At 37.7% G+C, this 21,698-nt stretch overlaps 1 protein-coding gene across 13 annotated transcripts in view; it reads right to left on the bottom strand.

Annotated features, from left to right (window-relative positions):
- Positions 1 to 4,026: 4,026 nt before the first annotated feature.
- The window catches only part of GYPA (glycophorin A (MNS blood group)), a 38,036-nt gene continuing 20,364 nt past the window's right edge, over positions 4,027 to 21,698 (bottom strand). For 5 of the 13 annotated variants that reach the window (XM_023225988.3, XM_023225987.3, XM_023225982.3 and 2 more), the window contains 6 exons: positions 20,905 to 21,003; positions 20,111 to 20,206; positions 19,093 to 19,131; positions 17,216 to 17,301; positions 15,072 to 15,150; positions 4,027 to 5,080 (listed from right to left, as the gene is read on the bottom strand). In XM_023225988.3, the coding sequence (XP_023081756.2) occupies positions 5,055 to 5,080; positions 15,072 to 15,150; positions 17,216 to 17,301; positions 19,093 to 19,131; positions 20,111 to 20,206; positions 20,905 to 20,962 (384 nt within the window). In that variant the 5' untranslated portion in view covers positions 20,963 to 21,003 and the 3' untranslated portion in view covers positions 4,027 to 5,054. The remainder of the gene's footprint in view (positions 5,081 to 15,071; positions 15,151 to 17,215; positions 17,302 to 19,092; positions 19,132 to 20,110; positions 20,207 to 20,904; positions 21,004 to 21,698) is intronic. The other 8 variants (XM_023225990.3, XM_023225985.3, XM_023225983.2 and 5 more) reach the window with 2 other exon arrangements.

Below are 21,698 nucleotides of genomic sequence, written 5' to 3'. Positions count from 1 at the left end.
ACATTTTTTTTTTCCAGTTGGTGTGTATACAGCCCACAAGAAACTCATTTTTCACTGCCTCTTAAAACTGTAGGAATGCTTGTCATCCCTAGTTTTCCAATCTCTCCTTAATGTACTTTCAAGGCAGCACTGGGGCCATTTGTTTGCCCTTTAGATTTCTCAAGTGAGAGTCATAATTCTATGACATTCCAAGGACACATTCAAGTTCTCCCAAGACCCTCTAGAGCTTTTGACAAAGTGAAGAGAGGAGAACCTCCTCACCTCTCCTCCTTAGGAGAGACATTGAAGACACACAAACAGCTCTCTTCTCTACACTCCCTTTCAGTCACCAACTCCTTACACTTTTATACCTTTGCTGTTGGTGAGAGTTTTAGAATTGTGCAATCTTTAGACATTTCCTTTGTAAATTCTGTATTAAGTCTTACACGCCAACCTGGAATGCAGTCTTTATTCGATATAAGGTGTCAGCCCAATCATCTAATTTAAGTTTCTGTTACTTTAGCTAAGACTTTCTATTATAAATGACAAAAAGCCTAATTTTAAAAAATCAGCTTAAGCAAAGAGGGGACTTATTGGCTCCTATAACTGAGAAAAGGTTGTGTCTGCTTAGGCACAGCTGGATGCACAGCTCTCCAGGACCTAGCTCACTTTCTCATTCTTCTTCTATTCCTCTCCCTCTCTCCTCCAGCTGTCCTTCATGTGCTGACTGTATGTTCAGATACGGTATGTTGATGCATCCAGCCTAGTCTGCTTTCCGTCTTCCAAATGATCCCAGGTGGTCTATGTCACTTCCCAGTGTTCAAATTTGAACCATAAGCATAATAAATTCCATAATCAGTCAGATGATGAGCACTCTCACCTTCCCTTTCCCATGATTCCCTGGCCTGGCTGTGATACCTGTGCCCAAGAATTTTACACCATTCTCACCCCAGGCTGCTCAGCCAGTTGTCAATTTTAAGATCCCTCATTCTATGGTCACACTTTTGACATTTTAAGTGTAGATTTAAGAAGAAATATTATCAGACCTCTTAAGAATTAATTTCTTTTCATGGGTAAATAAGATATTAGGAAATAATAAATATATTTTTAAAAATGAATAATCACAACTCAGGGTACAAAACTATGACTGTATTTTTTCCATAATTGGATTTATTTTCTTTCTCTCTCTCTTTTTTTTTTTTTTTTTTTTTGAGTCAGAGTCCTGTTCTGGCACACAGGCTGGAGTTCGTGGCACGATCTTGGCTCACGGCAACCTATGCCTCCCAGGTTCAAACGATTCTTCTGCCTCAGCCTCCTGAGCAGCTAGGATTACAGGTGTGCGCCACCATGCCCAGCTAATTTTTGTTATTTTAGTAGAGATGGGGTTTCACCATGTTGGCCAGACTGGTCTGGAACTCAGATGATCTACCCACCTCAGCTTCCCAGAGTGCTGGGATTACAGGTATGAGCCACTGCGCCCAGCTGGATTTATTTTCTGGTTTGAGAACCTATCTGTTGTGTCTTTTGCAGACAAGTAATATAGGACCTTGGAGGTAAACTCATAAAACGTAACTGTGCTTATCCTTTCATTTTTCTTTCTCTTGTATTAATTATGGCTTAATACTAAGCTCTACAGCTATACATAAATTCAATATAAGTACTTTCACATTCTTGAAAGATAAACTAGGACTAATTCTGAAAAGCTGCTTATTTTCCCATACAAAAGCAGATTGTGTATATAATCATGTTGGAGTCATCTTTTGCTGTAATATTCCTCTTTCCATCAAAAACATTTGTCCACTTCCTCCTTATGGGTTAATCTTGATTTAGTTTCTATGCAAAATTAAAAAAAAATCCAAGGGCTTTAGTCTGAGAGAAACAGTTGTGGAGAATATCACTCTACACATTACATCAACATGTGAATACACCAGACACTTTTCAGGTTTAAGAAGATATGGGAGAGAATTGCAAAAGTTGCACATGACTGACATGAGGATTATCTCTCACTACATGAGAGATGTAGTGCATTTTTTTCCTTTTGGATTGACATTAATAGTTTCTTCTTGTTTTTCATTTTTCTGTGTAAATATGTATAAACATATAAATATTGTGACATTTCCACAAGGCAGTTATTCTAATATTCATATTTCAGATAAAGAAATCAAAGTTATATGAATAAATAGTGAGAGTTCAAATCCTGGCTCCAAACCTGATTCTCTGTCCACGCCATGCCAGACTCAACCTTTAAGATGTCACTGTGTATCACGCCATTTTAAATATTAATAAAAGCTTCATGAAATAAGAAGCAAATTTTGTTACGCCTCTGAGGAGTTACAAAAATGAATTAAAGTTCTTGCTCTTAATGAATCATAGTTAAGTAGGGTATGGAATTCAGATCAGAGTAATGCTACAAAATATGTATAAGTGCTGTGAGGATTCAGAGGACATGTTTACATCTAGATGCTGAAAGTGGGTTAGCAGGTGGCAATGCACATGCCCCCTAAATACATCTGAGGGCATAAATGCATTAGAACTGGTTGACACAATAACAGGTCTATGCATCACGGTGGGATCAAATTATTTATTTATTTTTATTTAAATAACATTTGGCTTTTGGGAATTTCTTCTAAGAAGCTTGCTACATTTGATAGGATAAATGTTTAGAATAAACCAGAAGGCTATTCTTCAATCACTGTATATCAATATCACCAAAATACCCCTTTGTCCCTACTGTTCTTGGGCTCTCCATTCAGAGTTGTTTTCAGAATTAAATTTCTATTGCAAGAAAAGGTCATTCTTTCTTCACAATGACTCTCAGCCTTCTCCATTCATTTTGTCCCTCATTTAGACCTTTTGCTCACAACTACACAAGGGAACACCCAGGGTTGGAGAGTTAAATTCCATAATCAGCATCATCAAACCTTCCCATCCCAGCCCCAATTTCAAGAAATCCAACATGAGCCATCCATGGGGTCATGGTATCTTCACAGGAAAGATTTCTTTACTACAATATTTTGCTGATTTAATTATAAAAATACAAGGAAAACGGTCATTTCTTCCCTCACGAATACCAAATATAACTATGAAAAATTCATTGCTATGATTCGAATGTCACCTCTGGAAACTTTGTTGAGATTTAATTGCTATTGTAACAGTGTTGGGAGGGGTATTTAAGGTCATGATTAGGTCATGAGGGCTCCATCCTCATAAATGGAATAATGCCTTTTAGAGGGAATGGGCTTTTGATGAAAGGATGTGTTTGGTTTTGTTTCCTCTCTCTTCATCTTACGCTTTTGCTTGCCTTTCTGCTTTGTTATCATGCAGTAAGAAGGTCCTCATCAGATACAAGGCAGATGTCAATGCCATGCCCTTGGCCTTCCCAGCCTCCAGAACTAGGAAGAAAATAAATTTCTTTTCTTCTAAATTACCCAGTCTGTGGTATTCTGTTATAGTAGCAGAAAATTAAGTAAGACATTCATATATAGAAGTACAGAGAAATTGCTTGGAAAAGTTCAAGGAGGTTAAAGCAATTTGTACTTTAATTATTCACTAAATTCTTCTGGTTAAGATGGCACATTCACTCTGATCTCTTCTTGTCTTTGACTTGTAAATTACTTGAGCGAAAAGGTTAATCTCACCCTCTCTTGTTTCAACATGTTGCTTTTATTAAAAATGTAAATTTAAAATTACCTTGGCATTTGGGTCATTAATTGGATTAAATTAACCTAATAATGCTCTTAAAATTACTTTAAAAACACGTGTATCAACAGAAATGTTCCCTTTTTAGTCTCGTTCTTTATTTTAAGTAGTCACTTTAGTACAAAAACACTTTCTGAGCATTCAAGTAGGTTAAAATTTAGATTTTTAAATTTATTAAAAGGTAAATTTCAGTTGCCAGGCCTGAAAGTATACAAAATACAAAAAACTTACTTTGTTATCACACAACAATAAAAAGTCATATAGATTTTTATTAGTTAGGAAATAAAGTATCACAGGAAGGTCTTTTTTGTTTTTTGTTTTTGCTTTTTAAGTTTCACTAAACTTAAAAAGTTTCACTAAACTTAAGAGTGACAGCTGTATAGTCACAGTCCTTAGTCTCTATATCTAGAAATTTCCTGTAAATGGTTTAAAGAAATTTCCAAAGTTTTATTAATAAGAGAAACTGGGACTGGAGAGATTAAAGAATTTAATTGAGAACATATAGTAACCTATTAAAATATTCACCTGCATGTCCAGTTTGCACATTTTGTTGAATTTAGAGTTGAGTTTCTGTTGTAAAGAAAGGTCGTAAGTTATTTTCCTTCTCAGGATACTCTACTTACACAAATAACTCTTTCAGTGGAATGCAAGCTTCAGTGAGTGCTCTGACAAAGTTCTACTGTTAGACAAATTATTTTAAATATGGTATTTATCCATATGTAACATTTCATATTAATGGGAAAACCTTTTGCATTGATTTGTGCATTAAATGATAATGTGTGTGTTTGTGTGCATGTGTGTATGTGTGTGTGTATGGCATTTCTGAGCACAAGCTTTATTAGTGTGAACAAAATATAGTAATCATTCATGTAATATTATATCTTACCTGTTCAGCAATGAAGCAAATGAATGATAGGACTTTAGTGTCCCCTTAATTTATTTAAAACAATGAAACCAGACTCAAAAGTTTACAATAGGAAGAAAACCTAAACTTCGTCTAGGTATTTCAAGCCTTTCATTTGACAGAACCATCATTATAATACAATAGAATAGATTAAGTTAGTATTAAACAAATGTAGATGAATTCAACTAAAGTTTTGGATCAGAATTCTCAATCAATTCTAAAAATTATGCTAACACACAAAAGCAAGCATTCAAGGAAACATTTGTTCTTTACCTTGAAATAATGAGCGGAGATTTTTTCCCCATCATTGAGTCATTGGAACTCATTATAATGAAAATTGCATTCTGAAATTATACAACTTAGGCAGGTATATAATTTATTGGAGTGTCCAATCCACATGTTAATTTTTCACTTGACTGAAGTCTTACATCATCTTTGTGTTCTTTCCACATTTGGTTTGGTGAACAGATTCTCATTGATCAGTTTCCTCTAGAAGGACTATAGTAAAAAAAAATACAAGACCGAAATATGAGACATAGTTATGTTTAAGCACAATAGGAAATTAATGCACAGTATAAATTTTAGGACTCTACATTCTTGCAGAGTTGTCCTTGAGTGTAATTAGTAGGAAATGAAAGGACTTTCCTTACATATTAGCTCTATTGAAGTTTCGTGTAAAGAAAAATACAGAATTTCTTAGAATATCTATTCTAAAAGACTTAGGTAAAGAATAAATATAATTGCTCTGCTCCTAGTTTCTACAGAAATAAGAAACTAATAGCCACACTTGTATAGAGGCAAAATGTAATGTGAAGCCAGTAAATGATAAGTTGAATCACATATGCATGTTAAAATTTAAGTTATGTTTCTAAGTCTGTCATGTCTTTTTTAATAATGACTTTTTTTTTTTTTCTTTTTCCCCAAGGAGAAGTCTGCACAAAAGTTTATGGTCAAGTTCCTCTCTGGTTCTAGGGTGTGAAAGAAGGGCACTGGGCTAGTTTTCTCCAGTAAACCCGATGCTCCACTTTTCCTGGTTGGAAGGTTGAATTTATGTTGTTCCTAGCAAGTGCATGAAAGGGAGAGGGGAGCCCTTGCTCTTACAGAGGCAGAGCTTTTCCAGTCTTCTTCTATTTGGGCACCACGGGAACTGTGCATCTCAAACATCCTCCTGTGAGAAATAGGCTGGTGGAACACATATGGATGCCACAGTGGGCAGCTGACTCAGATTCGCTTATTCTCATTTTTCACCAATCACAGATCATGTGCACTTTTAGAAGGTTAAAACAATTTATACTTTAATTACTCCTTAACATCATTAGTTCTTGTTGAGATAGTACTGTCATTTTAACCTCTTATGCCTTTGGCTTATAAACTAATTTAGAGCTATATTCTATAAAAGTAGGACTAAAGCATTTTAAATAATCTTTAATAATGTGTTTTCCTATGTTTTCTGTGAGGTACAGGCAGATTTCATAACCTGTTTTACTAACATACTAAGACATTTAATAACTTCACTTGCACAAATGTGGGGAAATAAAGTGAGCCTAAAGTTTGGTTCTTCAGACTTTCCACTGTCATTACACATATTTGAAACATGAACAGAGAATCAAAGCAGCAATCCTGCTAATGTGGAAATGCATACAATTCTTTAAGTAAACATACTCTGTCTTCCATGCCTGTATTCGCTCAGACTGTCCTTCTGCTAAAACCCTGCCCTAGGTAATATTCATCCTTTTTTTTTTTTTTTTTTTTTTTTTTTTTTTTTTGAGACGGAGTTCCACTCTGTCTCCCAGGCTGGAGTGCAGTGGTGTGACCTCGGCTCACTGCAAGTTCTGCCTCTGGGGTTCACGCCATTCTCCTGCCTCTGCCTCCAGAGTAGCTGGGACTACAGGCACCCACCATCATGCCAGGCTAATTTTTTGTATTTTTAGTAGAGACGGGGTTTCACTGTGTTAGCCAGGATGGTCTCAATCTCCTGACCTTGTGATCTGCCCGCCTCGGCCTCCCAAAGTGCTGGGATTACAGGCATGAGCCACCACGCCCGGCCTCATCTGTCTTTTAAGGCTAATCCCAGGTGATTTCATCTCCAGAAGCCTTTGATACCTGTCTCAATCTGTGGGACAAGTGGAGCTATTGCCTCCACTACTGTAGAACTTGTTCACTGCAATGACATTCTGTTTTTCCATTAGTCTCTCAGCTTCTAAAGGATGGAGACTCATATTGGTATGTCTAATGTGAGTGTGGTGTCTACCCCACTGTATGCATTTAGCAAATGTTTGTTGCACTTAACTGAATTAATCTACAAGGATATCTTTTATTTTATTTTTTTATTTTTATTTTTTATTATTATACTTTAAGTTCTAGGGTACATGTGCACAACGTGCAGGTTTGTTACATATGTATACTTGTGCCATGTTGGTGTGTTGCACCCATCAACTCGTCAGCACCCATCAACTCGTTATTTACATCAGGTGTAACTCCCAATGCCATCCTTCCCCTTTCCCCCATCCCCATAATAGACCCCAGTGTGTGATGTTCCCCTTCCCGAGTCCAAGGGATCTCATTGTTCAATTCCCACCTATGAGTGACAACATGCGGTGTTTGGTTTTCTGTTCTAACTACAAGCATATCTTAATGCACTGTGGTGTATTAAATTGTCCCCAATATTTGAGATGCTCAAGATTGTGTGGAAAAAAAAATGGCAGGGGAAACACTAAACACTAAATTTGTCACTAGAATAAATAAGTAGCGAAAAGTGTATATAAATTTAAGTTTAAAAAATAGGCTTTAGGTTGTAATTGCTACATTTAAAAAACTGCATCAAGACTTTTTTTGTGGAACAGACAGAATGCAGATAAAATGAATATTTTATAGATACTTGTTCCAGCTGCCAGTCCAATAACAAGATAACCTTAGTAAATGAAGTGAATCTGGTATATGACTCAAAAACTTTTGTTGTTTCAAGTACCTGCAGATTGGATTTTATTAATCCTTTTAGCTGAGAATCATATCTATGCCATTCATTTCCACATAGCAGGAACTTCTTAGGATTATAAACTTATGTAACAATTATTGTTAAGCTTTAAGAATTCACATGATAATGTGATGTGGCAAATCCTGCATATAACCTGTGTAGCTGTGATGGATCTTTAAAAGTCTGTGTTCTGTGACTCTTTAAAGTCTAGAAAACCTAGAGTGGTCCAGGGTTAAAACTGAAATCCAGAAGCATACAGGACCTCTGATCTTTCATGAATTTTGAAAATTATGGGAGAAAACCAACTGATTTTGTGGAAGGCAGAATGAAATCTCTTTTGCTTAAGGAATAAAGCTCATTACAGAGACTTGTTCTTGGTGACTATCTCCCAAAATGGATGTCATTTGGATTTATGCTTCTGGCAAAGTTTAATAGGAACTGTATACTTTCTGTATATAGTTAATACCAGGGGCCATAGTGAATTAAGCAAATGCAATTGGCTAGGTATTTAGCCAATAGTGGAGGTAGCAGCCACTACTCAGCTCTTAGGAATTGCTCTCATGATGGTATGAAGGCTCTCAGCATTTTAGGAGTTTACATTTTTCCCCAAAGGAATAGTAATAACTGATTTTTAAAATGTAACAATTTCAGGAGGGAGGTTCCAAGATGGCTGAATAGGAACAGCTCCAGTCTACAGCTCCCAGCCTGAGTGATGCAGAAGATGGGTGATTTCTGCATTTCCAGCTGAGGTACCAGGTTCATCTCACTGGGGCTTGTAGGGCAGTGGGTGCAGCCCATGGAGCAGGGTGGGCATCCCCTCACCTGGGAAGCACAAGGGGTAAGGGAATTCCCTTTCCTAGCCAAGGGAAGCCAGAACAGACGGTACCTGGAAAATCAGGACACTCCCACCCTAATACTGTGCTTTTCCAATGGTCTTAGCAAATGGCATACCAGGAGATTATATCCTGCGCCTGGCTCTGAGGGTCCCACACCCATGGAGCATTGCTCACTACTAGCACAGCAGTCTGAGATCCAACTGCAAGGCAGCAGCAAGGCAGAGGGAGGGGCGTCCACCATTGCTGAAGCTTGAGTAGGTAAAGCAGCTGGGAAACTTGAACTGGGTGGAGCCCACCGCAGCTCAAGGAGGCCTGCCTGCCTCTGTAGACTCCACCTCTGGGGGCAGGGCGTAGCTGAACAAAAGGCAGCAGAAACTTCTGCAGACTTAAAAGTCCCTGTCTGACAGCTTTGAAGAGAGTAGTGGTTCTCCTAGCATGGAGTTTGAGATCTGAGAACAGACAAACTGCCTCCTTAAGTGGGTCCCTGACCTCTGAGTAGCCTAACTGGGAGACACCTCCCAGTAGGGGGCGACCGACACCTCATACAACTGGGTGCACCTCTGAGACAAAGCTTCCAGAGGAAGGATCAGGCAGCAACATTTGCTATTCTGCAATATTTGTTGTTCTGCAGCCTCTGCTGGTGATACCCATGCAAACAGGGTCTGGAGTGGACCTCCAGCAAACTCCAACAGACCTGCAGCTGAGGGTCCTGACTGTTAGAAGGAAAACTAACAAACAGAAAGGACATCCACACCAAAACACCATCATCAAAGACCAAAGGTAGATAAAACCACAAAGATGGGGAGAAACCAGAGCAGAAAAACTGAAAATTCTAAAAATCAGAGTACCTCTTCTCCTCCAAAGGAATGCAGCTCCTCGCCAGCAATGGAAGAAAGCTGGATGGAGAATGACTTTGATGAGTTGAGAGAAGAAGGCTTCAGATGATTAGTAATAACAAACTTCACTGAGCTAAAGGAAGATGTTTGAACCCATCACAAAGAAGCTAAAAACCTTGAAAAAAGATTAGACAAATGGCTAACTAGAATAAACAGTGTAGAGAAGACCTTACATGATCTGATGGAGCTGCAAACCATGGCACGAGAACTATGTGATGCATGCACAAGCTTCAGTAGCTGATTTGATCAAGTGGAAGAAAGGGTATCAGTGATTGAAGATAAAATGAATAAAAGCAAGTGAGAAGAGAAGTTTAGTGGAAAAGGAGTAAAAAGAAATGAACAAATCCTCCAAGAAATAGGGGACTATGTGAAAAGACCAAATCTATGTCTGATTGGTGTACCTGAAAGTGACGGGGAGAATGGAACTAAGTTGGAAAGCACTCTTCAGGATATTATCCAGGAGAACTTCCCTAACCTAGCAAGGCAGGCCAACATTCAAGTTCAGGAAATACAGAGGACACCACAAAGATACTCCTCGAGAAGAGCAACTCCAAGACACATAATTGTCAGATTCATCCAAGTTGAAAAGAAGAAAAAAATGTTAAGAGGAGCCAGAGAGAAAGGTCGGGTTACCCACAAAGGGAACCCCATCAGACTAACAGCAGATCTCTAGGCAGAAACTCTACAAACCAGAAGAGAGTGGGGGCCAATATTCAACATACTTAAAGAAAATAATTTTCAACTCAGAATTTTATATCCAGCCAAACAAAGCTTCATAAGTGAAGGAGAAATAAAATCCTGTACAGATAAGCAAATGCTGAGAGATTTTGTCACCACCAGGCCTGCCTTACAAGAGCTCCTGAAGGAAGCACTAAACATGGAAAGGAACAACTGGTACCAGCCACTGCAAAAACATGTCAAATTCAAAAGACCATCAATGCTAGGAAGAAACTGCATCAAGTAACAAGCAAAATAATGAGCTAACATCATAATGATAGGATCAAATTCAAACATAACAATATTAACCTTAACTGTAAATGGGCTAAATACTCCAATTAAAAGACTCAGACTGGCAAATTGGATAATGAGTCAAGACCCATCAGTGTGCTGTATTCAGGAGACCCATCTCATGTGCAGAGACACACATAGGCTCAAAATAAAGGAATGGAGGAAGATCTACCAAGCAAATGGAAAACAAAAAGCAGGGGTTGCAATCCTAGTCTCTGATAAAACAGACTTTAAACCAACAAAGATCAAAAGAGACAAAGAAGGCCATTACCTAATAGTGAAGGGATCAATTCAACAAGAAGAGCTAACTATTCTAAATATATATGCACCTAATACAGGAGCACCCAGATTCATAAAGCAAATCCTTAGAGACCTCCAAAGAGATTTAGCCTCCCACACAATAATAATGGGAGACTATAACACCCCACTGTCAACATTAGACAGATCAACGAGACAGAAAGTTAACAAAGATATCCAGGAATTGAGCTCAACTCTGTACCAAGTGGACCTAATAGATGTCTACAGAACTCTCCACTGCAAATCAACAGAATATACATTCTTCTCAGCACCACATTGCAATTATTCCAAAATTAACCACATAGTTGGAAGTAAAGCACTCTTCAGCAAATGTAAAAGAACAGAGATGATAACAAACTGTCTCTCAGACCACGGTGCAATCAAACTAGAACTCAGGATTAAGAAACTCACTCAAAACTGCTCAACTACATGGAAACTGAACAACCTGCTCCTGAATGACTACTGGGTACATAATGAAATGAAGGCAGAAATAAAAATGTTCTTTGAGATCAATGAGAAAAAAGACACAACATACCAGAATCTCTGGGACACATTTAAAGCAGTGTGTAGAGGGAAATTTATAGCACTAAATGCCCACAAGAGAAAGCAGGAAAGATCTAAAATTGACACCCTAACATCACAATTAAAAGAACTAGAGAAGCAAGAGCAAACACATTCAAAAGCTAGTAGAAGGCAAGAAACAACTAAGATCAGAGCAGAATTGAAGGAGTTAGAGACACAAAAAACACTTCAAAAAAATCAGTGAATCCAGGAACTGGTTTTTTGAAAAGATTAGCAAAACTGGTAGACTGCTAGCAAGACTAATGAAGAAAATAGAGAAGAATCAAATAGTTGCAATAAAAAATGATGAAGAGGATATCACCACTGACCCACAGAAATACAAACTACCATCAGAGAATACTATAAACACCTCTATGCAAATAAACTAGAAAATCTAGAAGAAATGGATAAATTCCTGTACACATACACCCTTCCAAGACTTAACCAGGAAGAAGTTGAATCCCTGAATAGACCAATAACAGGCTCTGAAATTGAGGCAATAATTAATAACTAATAGCCTAATTAATAATTAATCCAGCCAGGACCAGATGGATTCACAGTGGAATTCTACCAGAGGTACAAAGAGGAGCTGGTAGTATTCCTTCTGAAACTATTCCAATCAATAGAAAAAGAGGGAATCCTCCCTAGCTCATTTGATGAGGCCAGCATCATCCTGATATCAAAGCCTGGTAACAAAGACACACACACACACAAAACAGAATTTTAGACCAATATCCTTGATGAACATTGATGCAAAAATCCTCAATATACTGGCAAACCAAATCCAGCAGCACATCAAAAAGCTTATCCACTATGATCAAGTTGGCATCACGGCTGGGATGCAAGACTGGTCCAACATTGGCAAATGAATAAACGTAATCCATCATATAAACAGAACCAAAGACAAAAACCACATGATTATCTCAATAGATGCAGAAAAGGCCTTCAACAAAATTAAACAGCCCTTCTGCTAAAAACTCTTAATAAACTACTTATTGATGGGACATATCTCAAAATAATAAAAGCTATTTATGACAAACCCACAGCCAATATCATACTGAATGGGCAAAACCTGGAAGCATTCCCTTTGAAAACTGACACAAGACAGGGATGCCCTCTCTCACCACTCCTATTCAACATGGTATTGGAAGTTCTGGCTAGTGCAATGAGGCAGGAGAAAGAAATAAAGGGTATTCAGTTAGGAAAAGAGGAAGTCAAATTGTCCCTGTTTGCAGATGACATGATTATATATTTAGAAAACCCCATCATCTCAGCCCAAAAATCTCCTTAAGCTGATGAGCAACTTCAGCAAAGTCTCAGGATACAAAAATCAAGTGCAAAAATCACAAGCATTCTCTACACCAATAACAGGCAAACAGAGAGCCAAATTATGAGTGAACTCCCATTCACAATTGCTTCAAAGAGAATAAAATACCTAGGAATCCAACTCACAAGGGATGTGAAGGCCTCTTCAAGGAGAACTACAAACCGCTGATCAACAAAATAAAAGAGGACACAAACAAATGGAAGAAGATTCCATGCTCATGGATAGAAAGAATCAATGTCGTGACAATGGCCATACTGCCCAAGGTAATTTATAGATCCACTGCCATCCTTATCAAGCTACCAATGACTTACTTCACAGAATTGGAAAAAACTACTTTAAAGGTCATATGAAACCAAAAAAGATCCCGCATTGCCAAGACAATCCTAAGCCAAAAGAACAAAGCTGGAGACGTCACGCTACATAACTTCAAACTATACTGCAAGGCTACGGTAACCAAAACAGCATGGTACTGGTACCAAAACAGAGATATAGACCAATGGAGCAGAACAGAGGCCTCAGAAATACCACCACACATCTACAACCATCTGACCTTTGACAAACCTGACAAAAACAAGCAATGGGAAAAGGATTCCCTATATAACAAATGGTGATGGGAAAACTGGCTAGCCATAGGTAAAAATCTGAAACTGGATCCCTTCCTTATACCATATAAAAAATTAATTCAAGATCAATTAAAGACTTAAATGTTAGACCTAAAATCCTAAAAACCGTGGAAGAAAACTTAGGCAATACCATTCAGTATATAGGCATGACCAAGGACTTCATGACTAAAATACCAAAAGCAATGGCAACAAAAGCCAAAATTGACAAATGGGATCTAATTAAACTAAAGAGCTTCTGCACAGCAAAACAAACTACCATCAAAGTGAACAGGCAGCCTACAGAATGGGAGAAAATTTTTACAATGTATCCATCTGACAAAGGACTAATATCCAGAATCTACAAAGAACTTAAATTTACAAGAAAAAATCAAACAACCCCATCAAAAAGTGGGCAAAGGATATGAACAGACACTTCAGAAAAGCAGACATTTATGCAGCCAACAGACACATGAAAAAATGCTCATCATCACGGCCATCAGAGAAATGTAAATCAAAACCACAATGAGATACCATCTCACACCAGTTAGAATGGTGATCATTAAAAGGAAACAACAGGTGCTGAAGAGGATGTGGAGAAATAGGTACACTTTTACACTATTGGTGCAACTGTAAACTAGTTTAACTATTGTGGAAGACAGCGTGGCAATTCCTCAAGGATCTAGAACTAGAAATACCGTTTGATGCTGCCATCCCATTACTGGTTATATACCCAAAGGATTATAAATCATGCTGCTATAAAGACACATGCACACGTATGTTTATCGTGGCACTATTCACAATAGCAAAGACTTGGAACCAACCCAAATGTCCATCAGTGACAGACTGGATTAAGAAAATGTGGTACATATACACCATGGAATACTATGCAGCCATAAAAAAGGATGAGCTCATGTCCTTTGTAGGGACGTGGATGAAGCTGGAAACCATCATTCTGAGCAAACTATTGCAAGGACAGAAAACCAAAGACAGCATGTTCTCACTCATAGGTGGGAATTGAACAATGAGAACACTTGGACACAGGGTGGGGAACATCACACACTGGCGCCTGTCGTGAGGTGGGGAGAGTGGTGAGGGATAGCGTTAGGAGATATACCTAATGTAAATGACGAGTTAATGGGTACAGCACACCAACATGGCACATGTATACATATGTAATAAACCTGCATGTTGTGCACATGTACCCTAGAACTTAAAGTATAATAAATAAAATAAAATGTAACAATTTCCCACTTTTAAAGGTTGACAATAAATGTTCTTTTCAAAAAGCTGTGTGTGGTTCAGTACTGTTCTGGATAAACAAAATATATCTACAGCCTTTCACATGTTTTGTATCTACTTAGCACCTGGGAGTGGAGATGAAAGCATGTGCCAGATGGCTTGCCAGTGTGCACAGGAGGTCATTTGGGAGTGACACCTGCTATATTGATAACAGCTAACAAGCGTGAGGACTTATGGCCACGAATGGTTTAAAATGCTTTACCGGTTGTAGCTCATTTAATTCTCATTAAACTCTGTGAGATTGACACTATCATTATCTCCATATTAACAGAGGTTTAGTAGCTTGCTCAGGGTTACACAGCTAATAGGCGTTGAAGCATGGATTCAAATCCAAGTCTGATTTCAGATCTGGGGCTATTACACTACACTACACCATACTGACCATAGAGTCTCCTACACACATAACTTTGCAGTTTGGGAAATAAGAAGTACACCTGGTTTTCTCTTTTGCTTTTACTATTTGATTGAGTCTTTTTTAAAAACAAAACAAAACATGTTGTGTCTAAAAGAGAATCTCACTATGCTGCAGACAAACTCTTACATTTCTAAAAAATCAGAGGTAGAATTAATGAAATAGAATAGAAATGAATCATAACTAGTTTTCCCCTCCCTCAAATCAGAAAGAAGTAACTCACTAGTTTGTTTGTTTTTCCTAAAAGGCAAAAGGAACTGCAAATATTAACACCAACCTGGATTTTCTATTTCAACAGAACTTAAAGGCACCTCTGCGTCAGGTGGGGGGAGAGGTTGTACATCAGATGGGCTTTTCTATGAAGAAATACCAGAAAAATATTAATAACACAATTTTCTCACCTTAAGACAGTAAAAAGTAAAATGCTTCAGCTTAGAAATATTTTTTTCTAAATTTTTTTTCTTTTGGTTGAAATCCCCTTTGCAGATATTTTGTTGTTGTTACTAGTTACTAGTATTTATAAGCATTGATTTAAACTTGTATTTGTGTTCCTCTATAGTATTTGGTATTTCAGTAGGAGAAATATCACGTCAAACACTGATACTTACATATTTCCCTGTTGTAATAAATAGTGAAAGTGAAACTAAAAATAAAGTGTGCGATCTTTGCATCATGTTGACCAGGACAAAATTCATCCATATACATTTAGAAAATTCTCTGAATTTTGTCAACTAAATATTTCCTTGACTTTTTCAGGTTTTAGAACATTGACCAAGAGAGAAGACAACCCACTTTGCCATATATGCCTGTGTAAGATGATTTTTCTCTTTTATACTCCAGGCAAGAGAAGTTATCTTATATTAAAGTCCTTATGAAAAATCTCATACAAGAGTAGGCATTCTCAGTTATTTTTCTTTGATTAATAAAAAGTATTATTTAAGGAAGACATATTTACATATAATAATGAAAATCAATTATAGAATTGGATGATTATAGAAGTTAACTGTTAGAAGCAGTTAAAAAAAGAAAAGAGGCAAAGGAACTTAATGTAGATATTATTATCATTCTTCTGATGGCCCCACAATCGCAGTGTTGTTACACCTCTCAGCCTTTTAAAAGAATTATATAGTGGTTTTGGTCTCAAAAGTCACAAAGAGAGATTAAGAATAGAGGATGAATGAAAACACAACTGTACCAATCTCATGTGACTAAGCACTTCTAGGATTACAGAGACAGTGACAGCATCATAAATACACACACACATTGTGTCTTAAATATCGTGAATAGAAAGTGATAGCAAAAGTTATACACTTCGATAAGCTATGTTGTATGTATTTAAAAATAGCATTAATGGGCTGGGCGTGGTGGCTCATGCCTGTAATCCCAGCACTTTGGAGACTAAGGCAGGTGGATCACTTGAGATCCGGAGTTTGAAACCAGCCTGGCCAACACAGCGAAACCCCATCTCTACTATTAAAAAAACACAAAAATTAACCAGGCATGGTGGCCCGCACCTGTAGTCCCAACTGCTGCAGAGGCTGAAGCACGAGAATCACTTGAACCCGGGAGGCGGAGGCTGCAGTGAGCAGAGATTGCGCCACTTTGCCCTCAAGCCTGGGTGACAGAGGGAAACTCTGTCTCAAAAAAAAATGTGTTTAAAAAAAAGCATTAGTGATTCAAAATAAATCACTGATGTTGAGAATTCATGGGTGGAAATTTGAAAAATTTGTTTCAGAATACGTGAGAATTAAGAAAAGCAAATGTTTTATTTTGTTTATTTTTATTTATTTATTTATGTATTTATTGAGACAGGGTCTCACTGTGTTGCCCAGGCTGGAGTGCAGTAGCATGATCACAGCTCACTGCAGCCTTGATTTCCCAGGCTCAACGAATCCTCCCACTTCAGTCCCCTGAGTAGCTGATACTACACATGTGCACCACCACACCTTTCTAATTTTCATATTTTTTATATAGACTAGGTTTCACCTTGTTGCTCAGGCTGGTTTCAAACTCCTGAGCTTAAGCAATCCTCCTGCCTTAGCCTCCCCCAAAGTTTTAAACGTATGTAAATAAATTCTTTTAAATATTTTATACACAAATAGGGTAAATACTATAAGTAGAATCTTAATATTTCCTCAATATCCATCAAAATATGTGAAAGCAAGTTAGACAAAAACTTAGGGAGAACTTTCATTGGGAAAATTGGGGATAGATTTATATTTAGAGGTTCCCTTTAATTGGGCAAATGCATAAAAAAAAAATCTGCTAGAGTAACACAGTGACTTCTATGTGTCCAGTTGAAAAAGATGGAATGTTATGCAGTTCTGTTTCTCTTTTGAGTTTAACTGAACTCAGAAGAATAAACCCTCCTAGAGCTGTTCACATTGGTATTTAGAGCAAAATTAAAAACTGAATTCTCACCTTTCTTAGTCGGCGAATACAGTAAGAAATAAAGAGGATCGTTCCAATGACAACAGCCATCACCCCAAAAATAATGAGTGCTATCACTACAGGAGATAAAGAGAGCAGCAAAATTATGACAGCCTGAAATAAATGACCACATAGCAATTGAAAAATAAGACAGATAAAATCAGGGTAACATCACTTTGCCTTTTAATAGAAAGTACAATTAATATACTATTATGTATATTTTGTCTTTTTAAAAATTGTGTGCTTTACAGTAACCATGTGGGAAACTGGGACTGTGAGTGATCAAGTCTTTTGTCCAAGGTCGCACAACTAGTTGATGACAGAACTAAGACCTGAGGCTTCTGATTCCAGACCCAGCGTTCTTCACTACTGTAACTGTAGATAAGAACTCAGTGGACCTTCTACTCAGATATGGGGGAAAAAAACACAAATTCTCTGAAAATTTGGACGTTATGAGAGAAAATAATGTCTTGATGTATAAAAGAACATTGAGCAGATCATAGAATCATACTTTTGGAAATAAACTGGTATAAACAGTTTACAAATGAAGAAAAGAAGCTGAATAAGGTTAACTTAGCCTTGGTCAGACAACTAGTTAAAACTAGAATTATAACTATAATGCAGGTCATCTATATTCTAAGCTTTATTCCTTTCACAATATTCTTATGCATAGTCTCCAATATAGTCGCTAAAATGCTTTTTCCGTCTTTTATATTTGGGAATGAAACAATTGAAATAAATTAATTTAGAGATAGTTCCATATTTATAGCATATTTGTAGTGCTTCCCGATGAAGTAAATAGAATGGAAGGCTAGACATAAAGGTAAAATGGCTCGTTTATTTGCCTAATTAATATTTAAAAGCCCTATTATTGATAAAAAGTAAAAGTAGCATTTCCTCTTGCTGGTGTTGCCCAGCTTTCTTGACCACTTAGCTTGAATGTATGTGATAGTGATGAAGTTCTATGATGTGCTTTTTACCCTGTGAGCTGTGGACACAGCCAAGTGTCAAGGAAGGGTTAGAATGCAGAATAGCAAATGAGCATACACAGTGATACTCAAGTGAGGGGAAGGGATGTCCCTTCAGCAGAGGTTGTCAAGATGGCCCCTAAGTGGTTGCATTGGGCCAAAAATGAATCAAGGCTGAGATTTAACTTTGAAATACAGTACCAGTTAATTAGGTGATTTTAAATGCCTGGCTCTTTACGGTAAGGAAGAGGGAATTTCATTTGTTTTATAAGCTCTTATGAGGCTTTTTTCAACTACTCAGGGTTGGTTAGAAAGGTAAAACATCTAACTTAAGAGAAAAACTATTACCAAATTATGTATTTCTATTTCCAAAATGTTTTTATTTATTTTTATTTACTTATGTATTTGTTTCTGAGACAGGGTCTTACTTGGTCACCAAGACTAGAGTACAGTGGTACAGTCATAGCTCACTGCAACCTCAAACTCCCAGGCTCAGGCAATCGATCCTCCCACCTCAGCCAGCCTCCCAAGTAGCTGGGACTACAGGTGCATGCCCCATTCCAGCTAATTTTGTATTTTTTGTAGAGACGGATTTCGCCATATTGCCCAGGCTGTTCTCAAATTCCTGGGCTCAAGTGATTAGCCAGGCTCGGCCTCCCAAAGCTCTGGGATAACAAGCATGAGCCACTGCTCCTGGCCCCCAAAATGTTTTTAAAAATAAGAAATGCCTAATTTAATTTTAAAAGAGAATATTTTCTTTGCCTTTATAATTTTGTATGAATAAAGTAAACAACATACGCTCTTCTGTTTTAAGATTGATACATTTTCTTAGGCATTTGAAACAAGCAATGGATAGTTTAAAATGGAATGACTTTTATTATTTGTCGAATATTAACATACCTAGTTCAGAGAATTCATGGACAAGTTGTTCCCGTTTTCCTATAAAGCAAAATTTCAATGTTAAGTCCAAACAAGTAAGGTATGTGCAAAAAAAAAAAAAATCATTTTGGAATTAAACTATTTTGTGGGTTTCCTTTTCTTAATCAGATTTTGAGAGTTGTTGGCCAACTTTCAACATCTAGCTAGTAAATTTTATGATGTAATGTGTCAGTCTTACCATTAATAATTTCAGTATCTACTTTTAATGACCCAACAAGTATTCATGGATGAGAAATAAGCAAATTATCTCATAACTGAGGGGAAAGGAATGAGAAAGTATTGGAAGAATCACTTATTGACTTACACAAGAAGCAACATATTTTTTAAAAAATGTAAGAATAATGGGAAGAAAGGAGGCATATGGAGCCATTACTCCACACAGATGCCAGTCCCATGCAAGGAGGGGGCATGTGCTATCAATTTTCCAGATTTATGCCACAGCCACTGTCTGAATCTAAACTGTTACTATGTCTCATCTGAGCTTTTGCCAATAGTCTCTCTTTTTTAGAGACTTGGCAATACACATATTGCCGTATGTGTATGGCATATACTTGGCAATAGTGCCCATAGGTGCCTTACTATTCCACCTGTGCTAACCTTCCCTGTCAGCCCACATCTTACTTTTGTCTCTGTCTCCACTTGCCATTTTAGGTCTTGAAGCTCTCTTACTCCCAAAGCCACACAATTTTCTAGCGTTTAATTATTACAAATTACATAGTATATACTATGTTGTATCACATGATTGAGGATTCAGGTACTTTTTTTTTTATTCTTTAGGCTTTATGTACAAAGGTTAATTGGGGCTTGCCTTCTCTTTCTTGGTCACAGTTAATAGTTGTGGGTGCTATATGGGCTTTGGGGTAAAACAGATGGGTTTTCTGTCACAAAAGTTTGAGAACTTTCATGAGTTACAGTTCGTGTAAATATAGTTCAATCACAACAGTGACTCCAGAGCAACTATTTAAAACTAAGAACATACTGTTTTCCTCTTCTGGAGGGTAATGGTTTCTACCAGGAAATTCCAAAACTTCATGAGCACTAGGAGAGGTTGGATGTATGTCCCATTTGTACTTATCTGCATACAAGATAAGTTGAGAAAGGGATCAAGAATGAGGCGTGGACACAAAGCGTATCATGAAAGACAAATTCTCCCACATCCCTGCCAGCAGCTCCAGAATTTCTTCTCCCCTGAAAACTAACAAGAGGGACTGCCACCAGATTACTCTTATCCCAGCACACAGCTTTGCTTATTGTTTATCAGCCACTGAGAATGTGTGAGCCTCTGATCTAAGCTCTTTTAGATACATCTTCTTATTTAGCCTTTAGAGAAACGCTGTGAGATAACTACTGTGTTATTGGCCCCATTTTAAAATTAATGGGATAGAAACCCTGCAGGGCAACTCACCCTGGGTCAGCAGCTGGGATAGAGCTGAGCCCAGGTCTGAGCTGAACTCAGTTTGCCCGCAGACCCTCCGTGACACTGCACTATTAGGTCCCCTTTACCTGGTCCACTATGTCATGGTCACACGCATCATTTCTGTGCTTTGCCACCTTGTTTTAATTTCTTTAACTCACAGTATTATTTCTGTAAGATATTTCAGAGGCAAGAATTCCTCCGTAGTAGGAATTGTGTCTACTTAGTAGGCTGTGTCTACTTAGCTCACATTTCTCAGTGTTTGTCAGTTTCCCTGCAGTGACAGGTCCCCTAAAATAGGGTTACATCACAAAAATGATTGTGGAGTCACCATTTAAAAATAAAAAATAAAAACAAACCATTTGGCTGTGATGAGACATAACTCCCTGGGACCAAAGAAGAGGTGGAAGTGTGCATTGCCGGAACAGTGGTACTTGATGCTGATATGCTCACAATTTCTGTATAAAATAGAAGTGGAGAAAGGGATTAAGAATGAGGTGACTGAGCGGACCATAAAGCACACCGCGAAGGACAGATTTCTCTCACATCCCTCAAGTGCCTGAGCTAAGTGCTTTTGTATACATCTTACATAATCTTTAGAGAATTGCTATGTGGTAAGTGTTGTATTATTGGTCTTATTTTAAAATTAAGGGTCCGGAAGCTCCTCCTGAATTTCTGCATAGCAGAGGTTTACAGATAAATAAAGTGTACCTTGGTTTTCTCCTCTGTACAATAATTCCTGCCTTGAAATGCCATTGTGAGAACGAAATTAGTTTAAATATGTGTGTGTGTGTGTGGTATGTGTGCGTATGTGGTATGTGTGCATATGTGGTGTGTGTCTATGTGATGTGTATGTGGGCATATGTGGTATGTGTGCATATGTGGTGTGTGGGCGTATGTGGTATGTGTGCATATGTGGTATGTGTGTGTATGTGATGTGTATGTGTGTATATGTGGTATGTGTGCATATGTGGTATGTGTGCATATGTGGTATGTGTGCACATATGGTATGTGTGTGTATGTGATGTGGATGTGTGCATATGTCATGTGCATGTGTGCGTATGTGGTATGTGTGTGTATGTGATGTGTATGTGTGCGTATGTGGTATGTGTGCATATGTGGTGTGTGTATGTGGTATTTGTGCGTATGTGGC

This window comes from Piliocolobus tephrosceles, chromosome 3, assembly GCF_002776525.5.
Source record: "Piliocolobus tephrosceles isolate RC106 chromosome 3, ASM277652v3, whole genome shotgun sequence".
Lineage (NCBI taxonomy): Eukaryota > Metazoa > Chordata > Mammalia > Primates > Cercopithecidae > Piliocolobus > Piliocolobus tephrosceles.
The sequence above is the reverse complement of the archived record's forward strand: the minus strand, read 5'-3'. Positions and strand labels throughout refer to the sequence as shown.